This window comes from Caloenas nicobarica, chromosome 2 (assembly GCF_036013445.1).
Source record: "Caloenas nicobarica isolate bCalNic1 chromosome 2, bCalNic1.hap1, whole genome shotgun sequence".
NCBI classification, from domain to species: Eukaryota; Metazoa; Chordata; class Aves; order Columbiformes; family Columbidae; genus Caloenas; species Caloenas nicobarica.
In genome coordinates this window covers 21,449,290-21,476,473 of record NC_088246.1, presented here as the reverse complement: position 1 = coordinate 21,476,473, position 27,184 = coordinate 21,449,290, and the positions used below count along the sequence as shown (strand labels likewise).

The 27,184-nt window shown below is 35.3% G+C and overlaps 1 protein-coding gene across 1 annotated transcript in view; it reads left to right on the top strand.

Annotated features, from left to right (window-relative positions):
- The window catches only part of MALRD1 (MAM and LDL receptor class A domain containing 1), a 257,882-nt gene that overhangs the window by 81,959 nt on the left and 148,739 nt on the right, over positions 1-27,184 (top strand). The window contains exons 20-24 of the mRNA XM_065627902.1: positions 1,268-1,445; positions 16,848-17,004; positions 20,214-20,324; positions 21,196-21,409; positions 26,248-26,495. Of these exons, the coding sequence (XP_065483974.1) occupies positions 1,268-1,445; positions 16,848-17,004; positions 20,214-20,324; positions 21,196-21,409; positions 26,248-26,495 (908 nt within the window). The remainder of the gene's footprint in view (positions 1-1,267; positions 1,446-16,847; positions 17,005-20,213; positions 20,325-21,195; positions 21,410-26,247; positions 26,496-27,184) is intronic.

Below are 27,184 nucleotides of genomic sequence, written 5' to 3'. Positions count from 1 at the left end.
GTCTGAAGCCTCCCATCAGTACAGCAATGATGGCAATTTATCACTTGAATGACAATACCAGACTGGGAGTTAAGCATGTCCAGTCTGAGGGCAGAAATATGTTCTCAGGAAGGTGTTATCTTTCTCAGAGGTACTTGAAATATAATGTTTATAAACATTTTAAAAAATGGGAATAAACACTTAATACTATGCCACTTATCGTTCTTGGGAAGCATCACAAATCTTTATATGGATAATTCGTGAGATCACATTGTCTGTGATTGGCATTTTATTGGACATATAGAAAACTATAAATCATAACTTACTCTCTCCTTAGTACAACATTTTGAGCCTCCAAGGAAAGTATCAGGCACATTCCCCTAAAGCATTATGATTTCTTGATGCAGAAGTTACCTCAGCTATGCTAACATCTGAGTGGGTTAAAATAAATTTTCGTTTCCCTGCACAATTCTCAGAACAGTCAGTTAGACTTGAGTATACTCATCCGTTTCAAAGTTCTGGAGAGTGACAAGACTCACCTTGGATGACCTAGACAAAGTTTCTGCAAAATATTCAGGAAGATGTACTGGAGAACAAATATTCCTAACAGAAATGGAAAATAAGTGGGTTTCTTTCCCCTATATATTCTTACTGGAGGATGCATTGTGATGGAGGGGTGGTAGTGAGCTCACTTTTCTTATCCAGTTCCTCAGAAATCAAAAACTGAGGCACAGGCAGATGCATATTTATTGAGTAAGATAATAATTCAGTATTTGACACTAATACCAAATAGCTACATTATTATGTGACTTTCAGGTATTGTGGGGACTGCTTGAAATATTGATGTGGTCTTTTAGAGTTTTGGTCGTGTACTTCATACACAATGTGCAATGGGTTGCTAATATCAGTCTATAGAACTGAAGAAAGAACTACAAAGCAGCTGTCAGAATCATAGCTGTTTAATTTTATATGCATTTCAGTGTGTATCACTCAATAGATCATTAGAATGGCCTGAAAGCTGGTCAGAACACATATGAAGGTAAATACTGAGGTGCAAAAGAATTGTTATATTCCCAAAATTATAATCTGCTTAATAGAGAATAATATAGAAAATATAATTGATATTTTATCTATAGAGGAAAAACTATGCATGTTAGCACTGTGTCAGTATTCATGTATACTATAAATTTAATCCTTTTTGTTTCCATGGTGTTTACTTTATCATAACATCAATTATTGATTTCCAATTTTTATATAAACACAAAGTATTCACTGTTCATCTCTAAAGTTATGGAAGGCTGTGACTTTGAAGATACAGACCAGTGTGGATGGTATCAACCAGCCTTGAGAGAGATGTCAAGAAATTATTCCATCCATACCACAAACATATTCAAGTGGGAACTTGGAAGAGGGGCAAATCTCCACCCTGAGGAAGAAAAACACTGCCCATTAATTGATCATACTACGTGAGTACAATTTTTCAGGTACTTGAATTTTTGTTGGACTGTGTTAGTTTAGCCATGTATGCATTATCAGGAGGGAAAACTGCTCAGTTCACAATATTGAAGTAGTTTACTGATTTATTAATGGCATGTAATTAACTGACAATCAGTGAAGTAGATAGGCAGGATCAATAGCATTGGTACAATACATGAATCAAATTACGAAATGTTAATAAACAGGTACAAATTTCTAAAAAACTTTCTATAAGTAATTTCCAAAAGTTTCAGTACCTCCCCATCCAGACAAACATGTGAATGCCCTTTCCCAGAAGACATGTGGGGTACAAGCATGTTCACCCTTATGGGAAAGAAATTTTGGAGACATGGCTGCCCCAGCTTTATGTATGCACACGCTGCTGCCTATAACCTGTTAATACATATGCCATGAGAGACCAACCCTCCTTGTAGCACCCCAAACTGTCAGCCCACCCGCTGGATGCAGGCTATTTGGAGCATCCAGTGGACATAATGCTCTATCTGGTCTATGCAGTGGTTGTGGCACCAGCAAGATGACTTCTGGCATGTCAAAACCAGGTTTTGGTTTCTGCTATTTCCACTCCATAATTTCTCCCCACTACTATACATTTTCACCCTACTTTTATACTTCTTTTCAACCTGACTTCTCCTTTGTTTGAAAGGTATCTTTGCAATTCACTGGCTACTGTTTAATTTAATTGATAGTGGTCATCATCTTGATCAGTTTTGGGTGAATACCTTCTTAGATGGTCTTTATTCACACAGACAGTGTACACATCCTTTTCTACCTTACTAGCTATTGTTGTCTGGGCAGGTTTGCCCAAGGGTCGGCAGTACAAGTTACCTTAGCAGGTATTTCTTCCCATGAAGTCTTGTGAATTCTGCTGACATTTACTATCAACAATAATAATATAATAATAAACTAATGCAGTTCAAAATTACTCTAGATAGAGTTAAATTCAGTTTACTTAATATTTTACCATTTTTCTGATAAATTATATCACTTTATAATAAAATGAAAAATATTTCCATTCTCTCAGTGAAAATTTCTAAATTAATTTTGGATTCTAGGTAGATTGTTTATGATGATTATCAGCTCCTCCCAAAGACATTCCTTTGATTTGTCTCAAAGAGCAAAAATTAGCTTTTTTTCTATGGAGATTTGGGGTTACCCAAATGTATTTGGGTATGTATTTCGGTTTGTATTAAATACAATTAATTTTCAGTGTCACATAACTTCAGTTCATCTAATGAGGAAATTTCCGTACAGCATCATTCTTCTGAACAGAAAAATACTTGCCCAGTTCAAGTGCCGGGCATGTTTGCTTTCTGTGACAGTAGTCCACAGAGTGCAAAAATGGACTTTAAATTAAAATCACTCTAACAGAATGTTTGCTACATTGCTGCTAGTTTAAAATGAGATTTATATTGCATCTACTGAGCCTGAGATTTTTTCTATCACTATTAAAAAATCATCTACCATACATTAGTTTCACTGTGTACTTCATTAAAATCACTGTATATTTTTACAAAAAAAACCTCAAACCCAACCAACCAACCAAAAAACAAAAAACAAACAACCCTCAAGATTAAACAAAATACTCAGTCAACGATACAACAAAAAAATACAGTGCTACTTCATTGTTTCCAGGTCTCTACATTATGTATAAATGGAGTGTATTCTATAAAAAAGAGCAACTATTTATGATAAATTGGCTGTCAAATCATTCATTGACTTCTATTTAATTGTTTCATATTAGCCAATACCAGCCCTGTATGTGTGCTTAGTAAACCCTCTCACAGCATTTCTGCTGTAAATTTGCATGGGCATAGTGATATATGAAATTTTATTACTGTTTTTCAAAATATTTTCAGGGTTTAATGCAACTAACAGTATAGTGAAAAAGACTGATGAAAAGAGAAAGTAAATGATCCACAGAGATTGCAGTTTTCAGGCAACACTGAAATGTATTGCTGTTGTGGTGTTCCACATGAGATGTAATTTGGTTGTACTGTTTCCCTGTTCCCTTTGTTTATTGGCCTATAGAAAAGAAAGGGAGTGTGATGCTTCTAAGCTACAGCAGGAGATGCAGAGCAGAGCTTTTGTTGAATTAAAACCCTGTAATGTTTTGTTTTATTTTCTCATTCAAATTCCCCAAATTTCCATGGAGTTAGATGAGAGAAGCTGTAATACTGTAATCCTGTGTGTTTTCTTATTAAAATAAAACACACAGGATTACTTATAGACATGATTAGATTCATCCTGACGCAAGAGCACGTGACAGTGCAGTTTACAACGAGACCTTTCAGCAGAAATACCTGTGAATAGTTGGAGATTCAAACCATCTGCTTCCACAGAATATGTGTTTGGGCTAGTCACATATAGGTTGATGAATCGTAAGGTAGGGATGTGAGTCTTTTGAGCTGTAATTACACTAATTTAGTGAAAGCAATGACTTCAGAAATGGAGGATGGAACAGCTGGTATGTGCGTAGATAAGCCTAAGGCTGGAGGAATAGAAGCTGTTATGGGAGTCTGCTATAGCAGCCTGACAGTCCTTGGCTGGAGAAAGGCTGGCACAGGTTTTGCAAAGAACTAGGTGACTTTGGCATTTTGCACTGAAAAGACCATTATGCATATATGAACATGGACCTTTGATGGCATGTTTCTACACTTAACAAATGGGAATTCTGTATTGCAGTTGGTTTCTAGATGCTATAATAGTGAAAGTATCGATTTGTGTAGGCTTAAACAAGTGTATAGGATAGACACCAGCAAAAGGATAACTCCATAAATCTATTTCAATTTTAGAGAAAGCGGTTAGTGATGTAGCAAATTCTTTGACATTATTAGTGATATTTGGGTACAACTGTTGTTTGAAAACTTTGTAGGTACTTAATTGATATGATAATTCATACCCAAATCTGTCATCAAAACTAATGAATCAAAAAAAAGGATGTGGAACTAAAATTCTAAACTCATATGCTGATTACTGCTATGTAAACAACTCCTTTGATAACCATATGTTTAACACATCTGTCTTGATTTTGTATCTGCTTTTCAGAAAATCATCATCAGAATTTAGCACAGGGATAATTAGGAAAAATTAAAGACTTCAAGTAATATACTTAAACCCAGCAGTTTTTGCAGCAGTCAAGACATGTTTTAAAGTTGAGAGTCTAAGAATTTCAAAATAGGTGCAAAAAATTTTAATCCCACAGGACACAACTCATGAAACATTGAAAAAGAGAAAGCTGAATTTAACTATTTGAAAGCAATTCTTTTTCCATACTGCATTTCACTTAGCTGATAGAACCAAAACCCAAAAACATTTCTATTGTATTGCATCAACAAATCACCCTTGTTTCATGCCATTGAGCCTGACAGTGAAGGGATAATAAAAAGAGCATTGAAATCTTCATTGAAATGCATTCTTTAGTACATGGTAGATACTAGGTTGTCTCCAAAACAGTTAAATCCAGTTAAGGAGTAGCTTGTGTGAAGGGGTCAGAGACCTGATCAGCAATGATCTGGAGAATGTTGTGCAAGGAATGTTAAGACAACCTTATATGCACAAAGCTTTACTTAGAGTATCCATAGCTGGATACATTTACTCTGAAGGTAAGATTTTCTCTTTGTAAAATACCAAAGGAGATAGGGGGAGAACTGTCTCCGGTGGCCAGATCGGAAGAGAAGCAACAGCGTATTTCACAGATGATGATCCTCTCCAGTACAGTGTACAGTCAGTACATTTCCCCCTATAACTCTTTTTCCATAGCAACTATACAGTTTTCATCAGGACTGAACTATGTCACAATTTGTGAGGTGAAAGGGCATGAAAACAATCCCAAAGAACAAGGAGAAACTCATTGCTGCAGCAGCCTCCTAGTGCCTACATGGAAAGGCGCAAAGTTGGAAGTCAAAGGCAAATTACGCAGTTGAAAATGGGAGGATGAGAGGAGCCAAGGCCACCCCTTCTCTAATCACTGCAGTAGCTGCCTTGTGCTATCAAGAAGTCAGCTGGAGCTCCCAGTCCTCCCCATACTCTCAGCACAGGCAGCTACTTCTTTGACCATTGTAGGAGAGCTTTTCTGAAGTTGCCTTTCGTTCTCACTAGCTTAATGTCAATACTTGACTTCGATTATCCTACATGTGTCACAAAAGTGCAGATATTCTCATATGGAGACAATAACTTCTCTAGAGTGACTTGCTATGCAGAAGTTACAGGAAGATGCTTACACTTAGTCCAGCAGTTGTTTAAACCACATTTTCTCTTATAAAAATGATTCAGCCAAATATTTTTCTAAACCAGAAATTTAACCTTTCTATCTACCTAGAAAGACCAATGTAATGTATTGCTATTTCTATATTTATTACTATGTTTATATGACTACAAATGATTAAGGGCTTGTTGAAAGTCTTGACTAAGTCATTAAAAAAATATAAAAATGTCTGAGTTATTTTGTAATCTTTTTTCTTGTTTAATTTGGAATTTTTCAGAGAATAAAAATACAGATAAGGAAGTTTCAGAAAAGAGATTTTCCTCTGCAGTTTTTTTTGAACAAGCTACAGCTCTGCATATGTTTGTTCTCTACGTGGTTGCGAAATATGGGCTAATTCGTGTTAGTACTTCATTAAAGTATTAACAAAGCATCATAGGTAATCAAATGCTTTACTGTGCACACTAGTAAATATCCAAGGTGATGACAAGGCAAGAAACAAGATGATAGATACTAGATAGTTGATGCTGAGGAGTTTTCTACAGTAACATACAATTTTATACTAAACTGTAATTCAGAAAATTGCGAATTAAAAGTAATGCCCACTGTGATTAGAAATTTTTGTGGCTTTTTCATCTCAAGCTTGGTTACTTGAGAAGGAATCTCATTCCTCATGTTTCCTTTTGCCTTCGACCTAACAGAATTTACAGAGGTATGACAGAATGTTAATGAGATGTGGCAGGTTCAGATGAGCCATGGAAGCACCATGAATTAACCTCAGCCCTGCATCAGTCAGAAGCCATAAGACTAAAATATCCAGTGGAGAAAATCCAACTAACAGCCACTGACTGTTGTGTTATGATCAAAACATAGAATCTTTAATCTCTGATGCCATTTGATTTGTGTGGTGGTTGGTATGCTGCAGTGCTTTTAAGTGCCATTGGTAAATCTTGAGAGATTCTCTGATGCTGACAGAACAAATTTTAAAAATATATATATATAAAGGAGATTAGACTGCTTAACAACATAGTAATCTGTGCTCTACTGTTCAAATATAAAGGCTTATTTGTTTGCAGTTAATTTTATTAGGCTTTGGTTTTCAATATCAGCTGTTCTGTTATTTTAGCTTTCTGCTATTTTAGAGCAGCCTCAAACCAATGGTGCAGTTTCTGCTCTTAAGGGACCCAGTACTTTCTGCAGTTCCAAAGACACATCTATACACTTCTAAAAGGTAAATGTACAGCTCAGAAATTTGCAAAATTTGCAAATACATGATCCATACATAAAGGCACAACTGTATTTACAGGAGTGTGCAGTGATCATGTTTTGTCAGAGCAAAAAAATCTAATATTTTTAAATAATTGTTTCTACTTCTAAGATGGTTTTCTGCTCAGACAGTGAGAGAATGAAAATGGGATTTGAAATTAATTATCAGAGTCGTGGTTTACTCAGCATTCTGTACATTCCTCTGATTACAAACTGTGTGGCAGTGCCACAGTTCAGGTGTGATTATGGCTGATGTGGATGCACCTGCTCCAGCCCAAGTTTAGCTACCACTGGTTCAATATGGGAGAGTGAAACTCAGTGCCCTACTTGAAATCGCCCTGGAGTGCTACTCAAAGGCTTGGGTGGTTACACCTCACTCATCTCTACTCTGTTGTGGTTACACTATATCACTGAATAATCCAAAGCACTGAATTTATGCTCATGTGCACCAATTTTCCAGTCTTTTCTCCAACCAAGTCTACAAATTCTTTCCCCCATAGCTGAATAACAGTGTCAGATGAATCTAGAAAGAGTAATTAAGATTTCTTTGTAAAATTCTGTTTTATCCTGTAAAGCCTTGTTCAGAATATGCTCTAGACAGTTTAGATGTACTTTCCATTTTAAATTTCTTTATCAAAACTCTTACAGAGATTTCTGCTTCTCGTGAACTTTTAACATGTTTTATTTTAACAGAGTAATGAGATTATCATATAAAATTTTTTCCCATTAATTTCTTTAAAGACAAATCTTTATGTTTCTATCACATAATCAGAACCTTTACTTTGTAGAGATAATCCCTACAGCAGTTCAAATGTGTTTATAATGTATGGAAAGATTTTTTAAAAGACTGATAGACATTGACAAAAAGCTGTCTGCATTATTCCAACTAAAAGGATAAAAAAACCTCAAACCTCCTGAGAAGAAACATCTTCCTCAAGGCACAAACCAAGCCTCGTTGCAAGATACCATGAGAAATGATCAATACACCAATTCTGTGTTTGTCATTTTATATGGATGGGTGTTCAAAGAGTTCAACATATTTCACTACTGTATATTTAAGCAGGAATTGCTTGAAGACACTGAAATTAATGACAATGTATTTAAATGAGCCTTTTAGACATGGAAAGTATAAATGGTACCCGAGAGTACTGTAGTTAATTACACTTGTGTAGAAGTGGAGGAAAAGTATGAGCTTTGTGTGATGCTTTTACACTCCATAGATCTGTTTTCAGTAGCATTATTGACTTTAGACAAACGTGTGTGAATTTCTGTTGATCTTGCTTGAGAATTCTATTCACGGTGAGGTGAAACCCATAGCATTAAGCCTCGTAGGCTCCACAGCTGTCTGTAAGGCACTTATAGTATTCTTAAATACAGTGGAAAATGAAAGGAAGGGGATACTTCAGCCTTGTAAAGAGAAGTTTATTTAGCATGTTACAGTGTCTCTATATATCATAGGCTTTGATGGGTATTGTGCTTCTAGACAGGCAATTCTTGCAATTCTTGAGTTGAATGGGTGTAGATTTTGTCAGAACAGAGACTTGAAGACATCTAGAGAAATAAAGTAGCAGTAAACAACAAGAACTGATTTAATTTGTGTATATTTATAGAATCATTAATTCATATACTTTCATTCCACCAACCACCCAACTTTAAAAGCACTTTCTGAGAATATAGACTATATTCTTTAGTTACACCCAGTAAAAAAAAAAAAGTCAAGGTTACGTGTGCTTGCAGTGCACTCTAGAAAGAATCCTGCCATAACATTGTGCATATGATTTCTCTATCCTCCTCTTGTCCCTTTAGAGCTGGAACCATAGATTCAACTTCGAATATCAAGTGACTCCACCAGCGCTTGTAAGAAATGAGTCACTTTCAGTAATGAAGTCTGGACTATTAACAGACTTCAGGTTAAGATTATCTTTTGACTTTGTTGAAGTCCATTTTTTAGTCTCTGCTTATGTCATTAGTGCCAAAGTTCAGATGAATGTGTATGGTAAAATAACCTGGAGGTGCACACAGCTATCACAGTAGTATAGATAATACATGTTAGTATCACCTGAAACAATATGTTGATTAAAAACTAAACACTAAGGACTGTACATTTAATATTTTTGTAAGATAAATCTCTGTACTGTGTGTTTAATGAAACTTAAGCAAATATTAAATTCTATTTAGGAAAAAAAGTTTGGGGTTGAAAAGCACTGAAAATGTAATTCTAAGATTTGCTGTATCTGCTTGGGGAGCAAAAGTATACATATTGCTTGTGTGTCAAATTTAAATATGTAGTTGTGAAATATTGATTACTTTTAAGAATAAGCTAATGACCAGAAATAATTTACACGATGGTGTCAAATAACTAGCACATTTCAAGTAATTGTAATTTAATCAAAACAAATTTTGTACCAAGAAAGAGAATTTACTCAAAGTTTTTTTTAGCTCTGTATTTTAGGATGCAAGAGCATGTGATCAATCTTATAAGGAAAACAGATTAAACGGTGAAGAATTTAATCACTGTGTGTGGGTAAACCTTTACCAACACATTTTCTTTCTGGGATTCATATCTATTATGTCAAACAAGGCATCAGAGTTGTACTCAAAGCTTTATGTGGTATGATTGTATCATGGTCTAAGAATTTTGTACTTCTCTGTAGCAAGTTTCTTTTGGAATTTTGACTCCTAGTGTTTGATACTAAATATAATGCACTTTGATTTACTGCAAGGATTCCTTCTCACGTTTGTGGTGATTTTCTTTGCAGCATCTTTCTAATCTCAGTGTCCAGTTATCCATCTCAGTATGTTGCTAGTGCTTTGGTGTGTTAAACACCTTCGTTTCTATTCAGTTTGAAACAACCACTGAAGCTCAGTCCTGTATTTGTGTGCCAAAGTTTAAATGCTCAAGATAGAAAATTTTGTCTCTAGCACTGTGCAAGGAACTAGGTCTGCTGGCATCCAGCAATATACAGGCAGTAAACACAGCCAAAGGATGGCTTTTGCAATAGGAAGTAGCTGTGTTACATTATTTCCAGAAACAGTCTTCCAAAAAATTTATGTCCACTTTGTTATGGGGCGATAATTACATCTAGTTTTTCGATTCTCAGTTTAATATGCATTAATGTTAAATTTTAATAGAGGTGGGAGCTTACTAGATTAAAAATGTGTAAAAGAATTTACTATTTTCAGAATTATGACTCTTTGAAATTAAATTTATCACATATTATTGTAAATGGGTAAGTGGAGATCCTCATTCCTGATTCCCTGATGAGTGTTTGCTTTCAATTCCTTTTTAATTTTTTGAATTATTTACAGAAATGCTTAAATGTAATTGAAGAAAAGCCTTTTTTATTTTCTTTTTTTTTTAAATTTTCTTTCTAGATGTTAAATACAGATTTAAGTTACTATTTAAAACCTATTAGTAGTTAAGTGCTTGGAAATGTTCAATCTTTCTCTGATACATAGTAGAATTAATTGAGTTCTTACTGTCCTTTAAGATTACTGAAAGTTACATATTTTATGACATTTTAATTTTGCATATAGATTGTTTTTCTGTAATAATACCCTCACAGCTGCAATCCTTTATTCAGGAAAGAACCCGGCTGAAGCCAATGAATATATTATGTGTTAGTCACTGCAAGACAGGGACTGTAAAAGATCTGTTCATATGTTATGATCTATAATAGGCCATCCTATATTATCTACAGAAGGCCAAGTAGTCAAACTATTTCTGGTGCAGACACTGAATATCTAGCAAATGCAAATACTAAAGAAAGAAGGTAATTTTTTTCATTTTACTTCTTTCTCCTCACAAACTCATGCTTCCTAGAGAAGTGCTCTGCCACATTTCTTTCAGATTCATGGTCATTATACATTTTGGCCACTGTCCACAGCTTACCTTCTCCTTCCCACATCCCGTGGTGTCTTCTGGCTGAAATAATGGGCATAATGGGCATAATGAGCAGCGCATTGAGTAGCTGTTACCCAGAGTACAATGGAGGTGATACATTCCTTCTTGAATGAGTGTTTGAATATTAAGGTCTCTTTTACTTCTGAAATTTTAAACATATTTTTGTGAATTCTACAGGCAGATGCAGTGTTGAGGGAACTGTTGGGGTTTGCTTTTTTTTTTTTTTCTTCTTTCTGTAATATTTCTGTATTGCTTCTACACACCTTTCAAAAGTTTCTCAGCTTAAAGCCAAATTTCAAGTCAACAGTGCTATAGGCACGATATGTATATGGCTTTCCCTTTTTATGGTTAACATATTGAAGTTACATTGGACTCTATATGGACACATACAAAGATAAAGATTAAGCCTTCCTTGTATCTTTGTGTGTTTCATTAGAAATCCTGTAATAATAATGACTTTCGGATGCTTTATATTTCTATTGCAACCTTTGTTACCAATGCTAGAAAATATGAAATGTTAGACTCTTTCTAAAGATTTTTACTATAGGCTTTTATTTTGATAACTATTTAAATTTTTACCAGAACTTTCATCTAATCTGGTTTCTGATACTAGAAATGAAAAATAGTAGGAATCTACACAAAATGAAGCTAGCATGATGGAAAGGTCAAAGTATCACAGTTTACAAACATCTTGTTTCAAATAGATAAGGCATTAAAATACTAATACTAAACTCTGATGACATAATACTAGCAAAAAAGACATCAATATAGATATTTTCTCATAAATACAGTTGTTAGGAAGAAAAGGGGAAGAATTTAACTCCCTCTTAACTAATCAGACAATAATGTAAATATTTTTCTCAGAAATCTTTAGATGAAATATTTTCTAGCTAGGAAATCCTAGCTAATCTAAAACCAAAATTCTCCTGCAAATATCTTAACTTTGGCAAAATTTTTATCAGCTGGCTACCTATGCTATTGGAGGAAAGAGAATAGACAGGGAAAAGTCTGATCTCCCCAAGCTCCACTACCCTGATAAAGGATGCATGGGATGTGATAAATGTAAACTGAAGCCACTGCCTTGTCTGATTCAAACCATCAACTTGAGCTTTGATGGCCCACATTTTCCTTATATGTCTAGTAACCCACGATTTTTCTCTTTTGGTCAAAAGAGGGCTTCTTTTGGATGTTGTCTAGTGCCCTGCTGTTTTTTTTAGCACTAGTTTGGGGTTTCTCTCTGCACAGAAACCCATCTGGACTAATAGCAGGTCACTAACTTGGCAGATCCTGGACAGATGGTATGGGAGAGCTGAAGAATAATGCTTTAAATACATAATAGCTCAAACATGTCTGTGAGGCTCTGATTTGCTATATAAACACTGCATAGTGTTTATGGACTTACATATCCAGGAAAAATGGAAACGAATGTGGGAACCGCTGCTTTTTAAATTTCAAGATTTAGTATGGTGTGCTAATCACTGGGATGCTTATCCTTCTAAGGAACCTGAAATTTCCCTTTCTGTTTGCCTTTTTTCTTTTTTTTCTCATTATTGATGAGACTTGGAAGGAAATCAGAACTCTTTAATGAAATGGAGTTGTTTGTTTTCTAACCAGACTTAGTTTTCACTCTAAGTGAAAACCAAACACTAAAGGGTATTTTATGAGTCCATCTAAGTGCCTAATCAGGATTCTCAAACAACTTGTAGAAGATATGTAGATGAATTAACACATTAAAAACTGAGATATGTCCAACAACTAATTGAATCAGAGCTTGAACTTTCTTTAGTTCAGATGGTTAATTTTTGATCCACTTTCAGACATTATGATAGAAAATTACTACTGTGAATTGAGTAATTCACAGCATGAGACTTTACTTGATAACACTACCAGATCCAAGCTGGGCCTAACTTTTTTGATAGGTCTTCAACTTTTTTTTTTTTTTTAACACACCTAATCTTTCTCTCAGTACTAAATCCCATTTAGTATATTCATTTTCCTGTGTTCTTCTGAATGCTTTGAAGGAGGAAATACAGTGAAGATTCTTTTTTGTATACCCATTCTTTGCTAACTATTTTAAAAGACACTTGAAAGATTAAGCTATTAACAAAGTCAAGTATGGAAATATAGCTGAGTTGCTTATGTTGAATTTTTATATCCATTAAAATGTTGTGAATTTCCCTTTGAAATTAATTAGGATTATCACACTGGCAGCGGAATGTCTCTGTATAGGGAATGGTTGCAGTACAGAGGTAAAATTAATTATTTTCAAAGGACAAATATCAAGATTTTAATGACACATATTGCAGCTACCAACTAAGAGGTTTTCCATGGGATAATTTTTCAAATGAGCCTGACATCTTGCACTTACTGGCAGGGGAGCCTGCATGTGTTCTGCCGAATTTCAGCACTTACGTAAGATCTATATTGAAAGCCGGATTTATTCACTATTAAACAAGTTAAACAGTAGCTTGTTTAACACTTGTTACCGTCAACTTCTTGAGGTCTCATTTGGCAGAAAAAAAAAAAAAAAAACAGGGAAAACTTTTATGGAACAGGAAATAAAGGAATTTAAGAAGTGGGTCAGATGATTAAATCACACAATGAAGAAACTCCTACCTTGGCTGAAGATCAGTCAAAGAACAAAGATGTGGGGTGAGGAGGAGAACAACTTCTGAGCAGGGTAAGAGAGATAGAAAATTTAGGTTTATGGAAAGTTTTGGAATACCTTGTGACTGCATGTTACTTCCTGTTTTAAAATACATGTTGGCCATGTATGTTTCCTTCTAAACAACAACATGAATAAGTCACAAGTATACCACTCTTGTAGTCCTAAGTGCAAAAGTTTCCATGACAGAAGTGAAGGTGAACAAGGATGCTCTACACACTCTTATCCAGCCCCTCCTGATCTTTCCATTTCCCCTTACTTTCCCACACATCCTTAATATTCTTGTAACCACATATTGCCACCATATTTAATGGCTAGCACTTAGTGAAGTGTATCATACAGAGTACTTTGATCTGGTTTACTAGCTTTAAATGTGACATTATAGCAAACACTGAAACAAGGGGAAAAAAATGCAATGATGCCTGCCTTCTTAGGATGCAGGGACCAGCAGAGTCTAGGCAGAGATACAATTTTGGTCTGTCTCTAGAACAAAGACATATCTGACAGAACACACCAAACGAGAGGTGGGTGTTGGAATTTTGTCAGTACTGATTCTACCCTTCCGCTATTTCAAACTAATCTCATTGAGAGGCCTGGACATAATACTGAATACTCTTGGAAGTATGAGTGCTGTAAGTGCTATTGCTTTTCAGAGCTCTTTATGATTCTGCTTCTTACAGTACCCTTGAATTCTGTTCTAAATACAGTACTGACACTCTTAGACCACTGAAGCCATGAGTTCCCAGTAGCAGAGCAAATTCTGAATTTTTAAGTGTAATAGAACCGGATATTCTTTTATCTCCAGACTCTGGTAGAATACTCTGTGCCATGGGGGAAAAATTTAAAAAAAGAAAGAAAAATAAAACCACAAACACCCCACCCCCCCAAACAAAACACACCACAGCAAAACAAAAACCCAAACAAACAAAAAACCAAACACAAACAAACTAAAAAACACCAAAAAACCCCCAGAAAACACCGCCAAAAAATGCTACATTGAAATAACAGCTTTCTTCTGCAGAAAGGAGGGAAATAAACCAATATACCAAATGCAGACTTGTTTGAAACAGTTGTAACTATGTAGTTTTCAAAGTTTTCAATTATCACTTACAGTACATGCAGTTTGTTAGGCAGAGCTGTTTTAACAAAAATGCTCTATTACTTTTGATTTGGGGATTGTTTTTGCCTAAGGCTTGCTTATATTTTACTCTATTTTGTGCTTATTTTCTGCAATAGTTCACTTCCAAATTTTTCTGCTACTGTCTCAAGGATGATGTAAATGCATGCGGTAATGATAAAATTCTCTGAATTGCCAGGATACTGTGACAAAAGAAAAGCTTCAGTGACACTTCTGTCACCTGCTTCTGAATGAAAAGAAAAATAATAGATGCAAATTTCCCCAGATCATTACTCTTCTTCTGTAGAATCCCACCAGACTGACTCTGGTCCCTGTTGGCCTGATTATCAGCAGTCCCCAGCGATTTCACCTGTAGCAAATGAAGGTCTGCCCCACATTTTAAGATGTATTTCTTTTAAATATTGTTCCTGTCTCAAAAGTATAGCTACTTGTATGTGACTTAGAAAGAGAAACATTTGCTATGAATTTTTCGACATTTTTTTATAAGAAAGGAAGGTTATAATTCTGCTGAGTGGCTAATTCTGTTTTATGCGTGACACTAAAAATGTTAACTCTGATCATGACCACTACTTTCCTCCATGTATTCGATTTCTACCTAACTATACATGCATAGGCAACCCATCCCACACTACTTTTTAACATTCTTGAACATAAACAAATGGAAAGAGATGGAAAATTATTTTCATTTAAATATACCCTTAAGATCAACCACAGGTTACAGGAAGGATAAGGAGAAACTCTGAAATGCTTTGCCCTGGGCAAAAGGAAGATCGGGCTGTTTGCAGCCTATCAATCTATCACTGGTTGTATTAGAAACAAGTTACCGCATACGTGATTCTAAGGGTGAGTGAATTAATTAATGTACTTCAGGTCCTCAGAGGAAATTGGTGTGTGAGTACAGAGATAAATTTTTCCTGTTTCTAGCCTACTTTATATTATGTACTATATTGGATAGAATGTGCTATTCCTAAAGTGATTGAATATATGGAATTCAGTCTCTCCTTGACCTCCAGAGGACATGACAGACCTTAATTACTGTACGTTAAAGTATTTTGTGATTATTGAGTTCAAATTATTCTATACAGTAAATGTAATCTGTCAGTTTTGTTGTAACTTCACAGTGATAAACCTGTATGTGCTAAATTCATGCTTATTTTATCACACGCATTGGTGCATGTTGAATTCAATATAGGTATTGCAATCAGACGTAAATTGTGTCTAGACAAATTGTAAAGATTTTTTTTAAATTTTATAACATGTTTTGAAGAAAAAGATTTCTTACAGGATTTCAAATAAATTTCACTAGATTATGGAAAAAGTAGCTTTTATACTATTTGTTTAATACTGCAGGGCTGCTGCAGCAAAGACTGCATTGGACTGAGTTCTTACCACAGGCAGAGAAGTCTTTTGGTCCTCTAGATTGCTCTAAGCCTAAAAACTTGGAGAGAGCTGGTGAAAAAAATAAAGTTCTTGAATCTTTACCGTTGAAGCCCCGACTTCTCATTTGGCAGAACTTTCAGTCTGTGAAAATCCTCTGGGTATCCCACGTTTCTCTCGGCAGTGCTTGCTGGGCATGTTCACTGCCTTTTCACAGTTGCAGTGGAGCAACTTTGTGGAACAGTTTCTCAGAGCTTGGCCAAACAGGAAAACCAAAAAGCAAGGAAAACTAACACCAGGGCCTTTTTACAAGTGTAGGTCCCACTGTCAGGTTTGTAAACCCTTGTTGGAAAGGTTCTTTCTTTTGAGAAGCCCTGAACATTGAGCAGCTCCACTGAAGAGAACAGAATCTTATCTTTGGTCAACAGCTACTTTTTATTTTGAAAAGCAAGGTTTTTAGGAGCCAAATCTTAGATACCCAGAATACTAAAACTGCACTTCTGGTCTCTCTGTACACTCACAGTCTGATGCTCACTGCAAAGGCAGTCTCATCTTTCCCAGTAGCTCAGGAGAAAGAATTTCACCCATTGTTTTGGGTTTTCTTGACTTCCTCCCTGAGGAAAGAGGGAGAGGGATGAAATCTAGAGGCCCTCCAGCTCTTATCTATATGACCTGTGGGTAAAGGCTGACTTCAGCTCTGTATCTTCAGACAGAAGATACTATATCTGTATAAGGAAATATTACAATTTTAACTCCAACTAGAACTTAATTATTATTAAATATTTTGTTTTAATAAAGGAAATCCTTTCTCTCTGAGCAGGTGTACTGCAGAAGGCTGGTATCTGTTCACAGACAGCTCGAATGGAGAATTTGGTCACACAGCTGACATTGCTACCCCAGTCATCTCCCTTACAGGGCCCAAATGCAAAATCGTATTCTGGAACCACATGAATGGTAGAACAATAGGTTCTCTGGAGGTAGGGACATATTCTTTGTTTCGGATTGGGTTTTTTTGATGCCTGGAATTGCTGTAAGAAAATCCATGCCTTGTTATTTAGTTTCATTAACGCTAATAAATGTAAATGAACAATTACTAGCACTCCATTGCTTTCAATTTGTTTCGATCTGAAGGAAGCTCAAGTAAGCTGGGGAAAATGCAACAACCAGAAATTATGATCTTTATAGATATATCGTGGTTGGAACTTCCATACCAGAAAAAGCCTTGTGCTACACAATACTGTTTGACACTGAAAAGCATCAGTAGATATTTGGACAATCGAGGTCTTAGGCTGAATATGGGAGCATGAAAAAAAATGAAGTAATTTTATTAAAATTTGTCATAAAATTTTGTAGAAACAGCTTATTCCTCAGAAAGTTTAACATATATCTTTCAGAGGTTAATTATATTAATGTAAACAGCATTGAATTAGTTGTAGGACATAACAAACTTTTTTATTAATATCCTTTTCTTTACTCCAGTTGAAGTAAAAGCAGTTCTGTAAAGCAAAGGTAACTCATTCAGCTGTTTCTAGATCAAATGAGTCACTGCAAAGTGAATGAATAAAACAACATTGTTCTCAGCATCTTTTCTGCCAAATATCTGAGTAACTATAATGGGATTTCCCATGAATATTGCACAATAACTACAGCATCAGCAATGGATTGAAAAAAAACCCCTTAGAATAAGTTACTCAGTCACCTGTGCACTCAGCATCAATCGAGTGTAGTCAGAGCATGAGGTCTTAATTGTACAAATAAATTCCCACTAGCCTGGTTACTCTGAATAACAAATCATAATAAAAAACTGGTAGAATTCAACTGTTTTGAAGATGAAATTAAAATATATATTGACATCAGAACTAAAATCTAAGATGTGGTGTTCCTCATCCCATGAATATGACTTGTTAGATGTTCAGAGAAAGCATGTTCTGAGTTTTCTTGAATTTTTATTAAACAAGTTTTCAGAATATTGCTGAATTTCTCTCAAGTAAGTAAAGATCTTACTAGACTACTTGTCAAGTAGTCAAATTTTAATTCATCAGAATTAGTGGCAAATTAGAACATAAAGATAGTTTGTCCTCAATTTTAAGACTTAGGACAGACCAATTTGCTTTGAACATTGTAAATAATTACCTGGTTTCACTTGCTTAATTAAGCAATTAATACTGAACGTAGGAATAACTCAGAATATAGAATCATTTAGGTATTTTCTCATTTTCTTGTAAAGGTTCTAAGTATTATGTGAATGTGAATCTTTTCTGTGCTTAAAAATCACTAAAGGCCTTTTATGCATATTTTCTTTTTCAAGACTAGCACATTTTTGTTTAATTCGCAGGTTTGGATTTTTGCATGCTAGTCTCCATTCATGCCATCAAATATCATATACGACATACTGAAGACTTTCCCGACTATTTGCGTGAATGGCTTTCTTCCTATGTTTCTATGACTTTCTTAAATATTGTTTAGGTGTCACTTTATTGTGCAACCTCGGTTAGAATATTTGTTGGTTGGAACCATTTTTGTCTGGTTTCTGCCCTCTGAGTTGGCATGGATAACTCTACCAACTCTAACAAAGTATTAGATGTGCTTTTTCAATAAATTGCAATGTAACCAAAATGCACAGGGCTTCAAAGCACATTAAGGTACAGAGAAGCCTTGTATGTTAATAACACAAAAATTTATGGGCATATTTAACTTTAAAATTATAACTTTTAGCATGATATTATAGAAAAAATGAATTTCTGATTAAAGAAATTTATAATTCAGTAGGTATTTATAATTTAGTAGGTAATTTACAGTGTATGTAAAAGCATATATGTATGTGCCTATATAGTCACACACACATCTATATTCATGTAAATAAATAGATTGTATGTGAATGTAAGAAAAACTTTTTCCTATTCAGCACCATTTTTTCTCTCAATTATATCTTGGTTTTTCTCTCCAATTTATTTTCTTTCCCCTGAAGTTCCTGTCTTCTATGGGCAGTTCTCGTCTATAAAGCCAGGTGTCACTTTGGTTTTTTGTTCAATTTAATATATTACACCTGTTTCTTTTGTTCACCTGGAATGAAATCTCTTCAGTGTGAGGATCTGCTGTTTGCTTGGCAGAACTTACCTGTTATGCGATATCATATGCATGCATGGCACTGCATAAATTTTCAAAAATAACCCATTTTATTTTCATTAAGATGAAAAATGCCTGGGCTGCCCTAAGAAGATTATGCAGAGTAGCAATAAATCCTTGAAAGTGGAAGTGGTTAAGGCAACGGGTGAACTGATGTTTCGTTCCACTAGTACTGGCTGGAGACAGAGCTCGACACACTTCATCAAACACCTATCTTGTTATTGTCAGCTCAGTTGAATTTGGATGCCCATGAGGTTGGAGCAAAGCATATTTAGGACTTTGTGCTCAAGTCTAAAAGTGTCAGCTTTCCCCAATTCAGTGCCTATTGACAGGGGTGAACAGTATTTATGATTCTTCCATCGCCTAAACAGATGAAATTTGGTCTTTAGAAGAAAAGAACAAGTTTCTAGTTGTAGAAGAGAAAACATTGTTTCCCAAGAGTAAGGACAAGAAAATCTGTCTCTGAATGGAGCAATCTAATGGATGCATTAACAAATATATTTTTCAGCAACTCTTATTGTTAGTGTTTTTTCCATTTTAAAAAATGATCCAAATCCATTAATTAGCCATTTTTATTTGTGGCTAGCCACTCTGGATAAATTAATGGGATAAGTTAGTCCACGTAAGGCTCTGGATTGAGTAAGTTTATGAGGAGATCAGAAAATCTTAAAGCATTATTTTCTTAGAATAGCCATTTACACTGGAATATTGCGCTGCAACAGATTGAACAGTAGGAAAAGAGTCTTCAGTGAGAAGCTGGTCGGTCACTGGAACAGGTTCCTAAGGGAAATGGTCACGCTACCAAGCCTGTCAGATTTCAAGGAATGGCTGGATGAAGCTCTGAGTCATATGGTTCAGTTTTATGTAGTCCTGTGAGGAGCAGGGAGTTGGACTTGATGATCCTTACGGGTTGCTTTCAACTTGAGATATTATACGATTTTTAATGGTGGTATAGAGATAAGTAGTACAAGATATTCTTGCATTGTTGTATAAAATTGAGGGACATAAGGTGAGTTGGTAATGGAGAGATTTTTTTGACCTACAATTATTTCCTTTTTAGGTACTCCGTAAAACCAATAACAAGACTTCTAAACTGTGGACTCAAAGTGGTAGCCAAGGTCCCCAATGGAACAGAGCAGAAGTGTTCTTAGGAATTCGTTCAAATTTTCAGGTGTGTATTCCCATATCACTTGCTCTAGACATTTGGCTTTAGGTACTTTTATATTATGCATTCTTCACTTCCTAATTTCCTTCTTCACCCCTTACACATACCGTACCTCCCCTTCTGAGTAGCAAAAGCCATCTTTTTGGTTGTCTGATTGGTTATCTGAGCTGGCCATGAGCTTTTGGAAATTTCTCACTCCCCTTTGATCTCAGACTGATATCCATTTCTAAGATGGAGAATCTCTTCTACCTTCGAATCAAACTTGAGTTAAGCTATTCCACTTCCTTCTCCTTAGTGTGTAGTGGAATTACATCTGGTTTATGAAAAGAGTCTTGAGCATGAAATTGGCTTTGAAACATGAGCTGCTCCTTAAGCCTCTTGGAGATATTTAGTCATGGGTATGCCATGCCTAGTTTTATCCTTCTAAAAAAACAGACAGCCAGGAACATATTTAAAAATGTGTTACATTCCTTGTAACATCTATCTTGGATGGCTTTTAACAAAACTTTCTTTTACATTAATGGGAATAACTGATGAATGACTCAGACTAGTCCTTTTCACACTTACTTTGCAGAAGTAGGTGGAAACCTTGCTATTAATTCAGGAAGAGTGTGGACTAGTATCTGTTCATGTTGCTCACTTTCCTTTTTTTTTTTTTTTACTTGGCTGATGTTAGAAGATGGTCCTTCAATAACAACAATTACAAATGTGTACAAGCAGTGGTACAAGCTTTCATAGAACTGTACAGTAAGAACTGACCACCTCATATTCCAAGATGTGAAGGACCATCATAGTCTCTGTTCTATTCATTTTGAATGTATAAGGTCTTATATATCTTAACAGTGTCTTACTGTAATAGCTATGTAATTTTTATTAGATTGTTCTCCGGGCAAAACGTGGTGTCAGTTACATGGGAGATGTGGCAGTGGATGATATTACCTTCGAAGATTGTTCCCCTTTGCTCATCTCAGGCAGACCTTGCACATCAGAGGAATTCACATGTGCCAACAAGCACTGCATCCCAAAGGATAATCTGTGCGATTTTGTAAATGACTGTGCAGATAACTCAGATGAGAACCCTACTATTTGCAGTAAGTATGGTAGATTTTTTAAATATAATTATCATAAACAACTGCCTATGGTGAAATGTTGCTACTTGAATACTGTTGCCAGTTCATCAGCTAAGAAAGCAAACAAGAAGGTAATAATTTAATTCTATTCCTTGGCTTTTAAGGTTTTGAAATTACTATTATTTAATTGGAAATCATATGATAGAAAATAAGAAGAGGGGTTAGTGAATTTCTTAAAATAACTCATAAAGCAGGTGACTTTAAAAGCAGAACAAAAATCTCCTGCTTTCCATATGAAAAGGATGTATTAAGGCTGAAAATACTTCAAGCGTAATACCTTTGGGATATGAGAGACCTACTTCCTTTGATATTTCAAGGATTGTCAGGTCTCTTAGCAAATCATTTTAATCTGAATACTGTACAATTTTGGTTTTACAAGAGATATCAAGAAACAACATCTGAAGTATCAGATTCAAAGAATGATGTTTCATAGCAAATGAGCTCTTCTCTGGAGGAAATGGATCACAATATATAGTAGTAACACTTTATTTTTTCTAGTACAATTGTGGGAGATGTGCACACAATCAAATCTGCATTGTTTGGTACTGTATGAACAGTTGGGATTTAGTTTTGCCATCCTCTGAAGTATTTCTTTCTGATTCCCCGTTGGAAAGAAGGCGAAATGATACAGTCCAACAAAGAAAATACTTTCCTGTAAAGTGCTTTTTAAACTTTTTTTTTTAAAGTTAAAAAAAATTTATAAAAACAAAACTAAAACAAAAAAAACCCTTTCCTGACTGCATTTTAACAGGAAGCTTTACAATGAAATATTATGGAGCCTTAAGAACACAGGGGTAATTACTGGAGTGAAACTTCTATATCAACATGGATTTTGCCTCAGATAAAAAGTTAATTCCATTTCATCATGTCTAGTTGTGCTGTAAAACACTTGGTGACCAATTATGACTTTCTTTTTTAGGCCTGAGAGTGCTTTGTTCAATAGCGTTTTCAATATCGGTATCAGGAATTAGACTTAGTTTTGCCTTCCTTTTTTTCCCTTTTTTTTTTTTTCCAGTTTTTAATAGTTATGCAGCTTTACATTTCCACTGTGTGCTGGAAAATCTGGGGTTTCTTTTATTGGTGCTGACTGCCTTATATGTTTAATAGAGTATAAATATATAATATAACACTTGCTGATAATATACCTAACAGAAAAATGCTAGTTCTGTTTTCACAGCTTTTTCATGAGGCAGGCTGCTTTCAAAGAGAACGTAATTATAGGAAACACATATTTCCACTCTTTGTGAAGTTTTTTTTCATTCCTTGGAGCCATCAGAGAAGAGTTGTTTCCTCGCTGCTGGACCACAGAACAGTAGCTTGAAAACCTCAGACTCAGAAGCCTGAAGAAGGCTTTAGTAGGGGAAGCATGATAGATCAAGGCATAGGAAACAAGAAATGGGCAGTTTTACCTGGGCATGGCAGCTGTGTTTAAAAACCATGAAAACTGTGTAGCTTCATGACATCTCCAAAGTACCTTTTAGCAGTAGACCTTCCTGGATTGCTAGTTGTAGCTGTAGATGTTGTTTGCTATGTTCATGAAGAGTCATCATATCTTAGTTAATGAAATCTTTCTGCTCCATGTTGAAAGAAACTAGTCTCTGATCTCCATAATATTCACCAAGTCCAATTAGCAAAGTCTAGATAAAGCCAGTGCTGCTGAGATATAAACTAAGCCTCATAAATCTGTTAAATTGCTATTGAGACGTCTGTGCCTTGGGTTTTTTTTGCTTTGTAGAGGGCTCTTTTTAGCCAGTTGCATGACATCACTGCCATAAAATAAGTCAAGTACACATTTTAACAGAAATACTGATTAGTTAAATCTTTAGAAATTATTCCATTAAATACTGAATGAATGATCCATCGTCAGAGTTTTCTTTAAGTACAATGTCGCTAGTACTATTTTCTTACTACATGTATATGAGAACAAAATAAACCACAGCAGTTCTAGGGAGGTAGTTGGCAGTAGCACTTCTTCAACCTTGTTCAGAAACTGCTGGGGTTTGCCTTATGCTGCTTGAGGTTATCAGTATATCAGAGGAAGGTCTCTGAGGGAGTTCTGGTTAGATTGAGCTGGACATGCCTCCTTCAGGTAAAAATGGTGTTTTATGAGACCTAGTAAATTAATTTTTGTGAAAATGATTGTGGAGCAGTAGTGGTTCTCCACCCTGAAATATGGATTAGTGTCGATGCAGGTGGCTGCACTTGGTAGATGTTTGGGTTTGTCTGAGCTTGGTTAATATTTGGTTTAGCTCACCAGTGTGCTTGTGAACCAAATCTCTCTTTTCTTTTTTTTTTTTCTGTTTATTATTATTTGGTTTGCATTGTATAGTGTGCTGAGGCATATGAACTAGCCTCGTTTCATTAGAAAAATCTATTGAAAGATGAGCTCCAGGAGGGTATCAAAGGTATTCTGACCACTAGTGGTCATTCAGCCCTCAGGATCAGTCTACACCACCTCAGTCCTCTTTCCTTCGTCAACCCCCTAAATGTCGCTAGGTCCTCAGCATCAGGTATTTTGCTCTACAGATCCGCTCCTATAGCTCTGTACTTCTTGTTCATCTCAACACAGCTGTTGGGAATAATATGACTTAAAATAGTTTCAGTTTTGCTCCTTTCAATTACTTGGTTTATTACAAACACTCATTAGATCTTTTGTGATCAATATAATACAATTCATATACTTACTGTTAAGTGTTCTTAAATTATTAAACTCTCATCCAGTAGACTAATTCAATAACCCTGTGTCACTGCTCCACAGACAAAAGGATTAACTTTGCTTTTGTACTTCATTACTAAGAGTTCACAGTTCTTCACAAAAGTGCCTACTACCAAAGATTTAATATGCAAAGACACAGTCGTCTGCTGTAACTTGAGCTTTTAAGCAGACTGCCTGAGTTCTCTTTTTCATCAGTGGGGTGACTCAATTCCAGGCTGAAGTTCATGTAATTTAAAGTTGGTTGTTTGAGTTAGATTAGATAAATTGTCCTACAGATATGACTATTTTTCTTTGTTGACTATAAAGATCCTACAAGGACATCTAAATTTAGATTAGGTAACATGCAATATATACAGCATTAGCAGGGATTTTCAGTGCTCATACCTTAAGGTCTTGATTCTTGAAAACATGCCTTTAAAATAAAATGGTCAGTTGCATACATGAGTTTTATTGACTCAAGATGGAATTTGTAAGTAATTGGAGGAATTTCTTTAACTTGGTTACTGAAATATTAAGTAACTACATGAACATACAGCATAAGATAAGGAATTACAGATTTTATGGGCAGTTAAATTCAGTTGAGGTAGACTATAATCTATATTTTGCATAAATGATAATAATATAATTTAATACATCAGGTTTGTGTTTTTATGATATTTCAGATGGCATCATGTTTGCAGACAAAGGTAAAAGATAGTGAAGCTATTTTTGCTAAATAGTCCATATTTTTAAGAAAAAGATTCTAGCTTCTTTTTCATACTTATGACCTCTACAAAAAACAAACAAACAAACAAAACCAAATAAAACACAAAAAAACCCAAACCAACCAACCAACCAAAAACAAAAACAAAAAAGGAAGAAATCTTTCATCTGATTTCAGTGTGAAATTTTAGAGGTAGGTGTCTATACTGGTTGATCCACGCATGGACTCCTTGGCCTCCTCACTGCTGAGGCTTCCAACCAGCTGCCATTTAAATAAAACTGCTTTTAACTGGCTGAGCTTTATCAGGCCTCAGAAGAGGCTCAGGTTCTGTTTACATTTTAAGAGAGAGCTTTTGTCACTTCTTATATTGTCAGACCAAATGATCCATATGGTTTCCAAATTTATCTTCAAAACCCTTCCCTTTCCAGCAATAGTAGTAAGAATAGGCAGGGCACAGTTGAAAGTCTCTTGAAGGTTCTACCAAAAACCCAGGTTATTTCAGCAAATTTAATTTTACCTGGTAAGTATTACAATTAAGTTATAGATGCACAGAAGAAAAACATATACAGCTTAAACTTCTAGAGTGGTCCAATTGACTTAACCTTAACTTACATGGGCAGTTGACTAACCATGCTGGTTTTTTGACACTTGAGACTTGAAAATCAGTAAAGAGCATGCATGTTGTGTCATAAAAATCAACGAAAATTATGGCAGCTTTCTTTTTTCTAGGCATTAAATACAATGCAAAGAAAAATGTAATCATCTGTGTTTGCATACTGGCTAAGAAAATACTTGTGTGAATTCTCCTGGAAACATGCAAAAATAAACTGTCTTTGGGCGTGATTCAGCTGAAAGCACACTTACATCTGTGTTTTACCTGTATGTGTTTGTAGGGAGGCTGTGTCTTTATGGTGCTCAATACATTCATTTGGGTGGGTTTCTGTTCCCTAAATATAGACATTTGTTACAATTTTCAGCACTGTAGGGATCTCACCTGGCTTCAACTTGTTCCTCCAATAAGACCCTGGTTTTCTGCAGATTTCTTTGATGCCCTGTGGAGGGCACCAATTCCTCTCTGCCTGTGAGGCCCTAAAGAGCTATTCAGCTTGACCTAAAATAGGTTGCTAAATTCAATTACTTTTATACCAAGGACTCTGTTGTCTATAACAACAAAAGCACAGACACCTACCTCATATATATGCAGTTTTATCCTATACTATATCCTAGAACATTAAAAATGCTTTGTTTAATCAGATACATGGATATTATTTTTCCTATTGAAACATTATTTTTAATGGATAATTTGAGTACTAAGTTGTATATGTATCTAATTAACTTATTGAAAAAATATATTTTCACGTGTGTGCAAATGTGTTTCAGGTACATCTATTGGGCATTGCAATTTTGAGTTTGATCTCTGTGGATGGAAGCAAGATAAAAATGATGATTTTGACTGGAACCTCAGAACTAGCACTGCTAGAAAATTGGGCACTGGACCAGCTACTGATCATACATTGCAAGAGCCATCTGGTCATTATATTTTTATAAAGAGTTCATTTCTTCAGCTACCAGGACATAAAGCCAGGATTTCTAGTCCTGTCCTAAGAAGAAAGAATAAAAACTGTAAGGTATGTGGGGACGTGGTATTAGCAGGAATAGAGAATGTGATTTCTAAATTACACCAAGATAATATTCCTAAAATGAATGAAGATGATCACTGAAATATTTCTTGAGGAAAAAACAACCATGTTGTAGAACAGTTAGGGCCTGATCTTATTTCCTGGAAATCATAAGACAACATGTACCTTGCTGTGGGAGAAGATTGATTTCTGTAAGTAAATAAGTACTCTGGGAGATTCAGATGAAGTTGACAGTGAAAACAGCACCTGATTTAGAATTTCTTGTGTGACACCAGCCCTGAGTAGCATACAACTATGTAATGGTTTGTGATTTTATGGAGAATATGTATATAAACACAGTAGCAATTCACTTTCCAGGAGTACAACAGTAAATGGAAGGATATGCAACAGAAGGCTTTGTCACTGACTCTCCTCTAAAGAAAGGAGAAACGTAAGCCTTTATTTTCCAAAACACATCAACGCATCATATTGTTTAGAGCTTGGTCATTTCTCTGCAAACCTGGATTTAAAACTTTTCTAGTTTGTAGTTACATAAGACCCTTTACTCATGAGGAAAATCAAAACCTGTAAAGAATTTGTCTGAAACTTAGTAAGAGTTCTGCTTATGCTTGAGATTTCTAAGCAGTTCATTTGATCGAAATTCTTGTGATTGTTTGAAAACTCCCAAAACTCTTTAG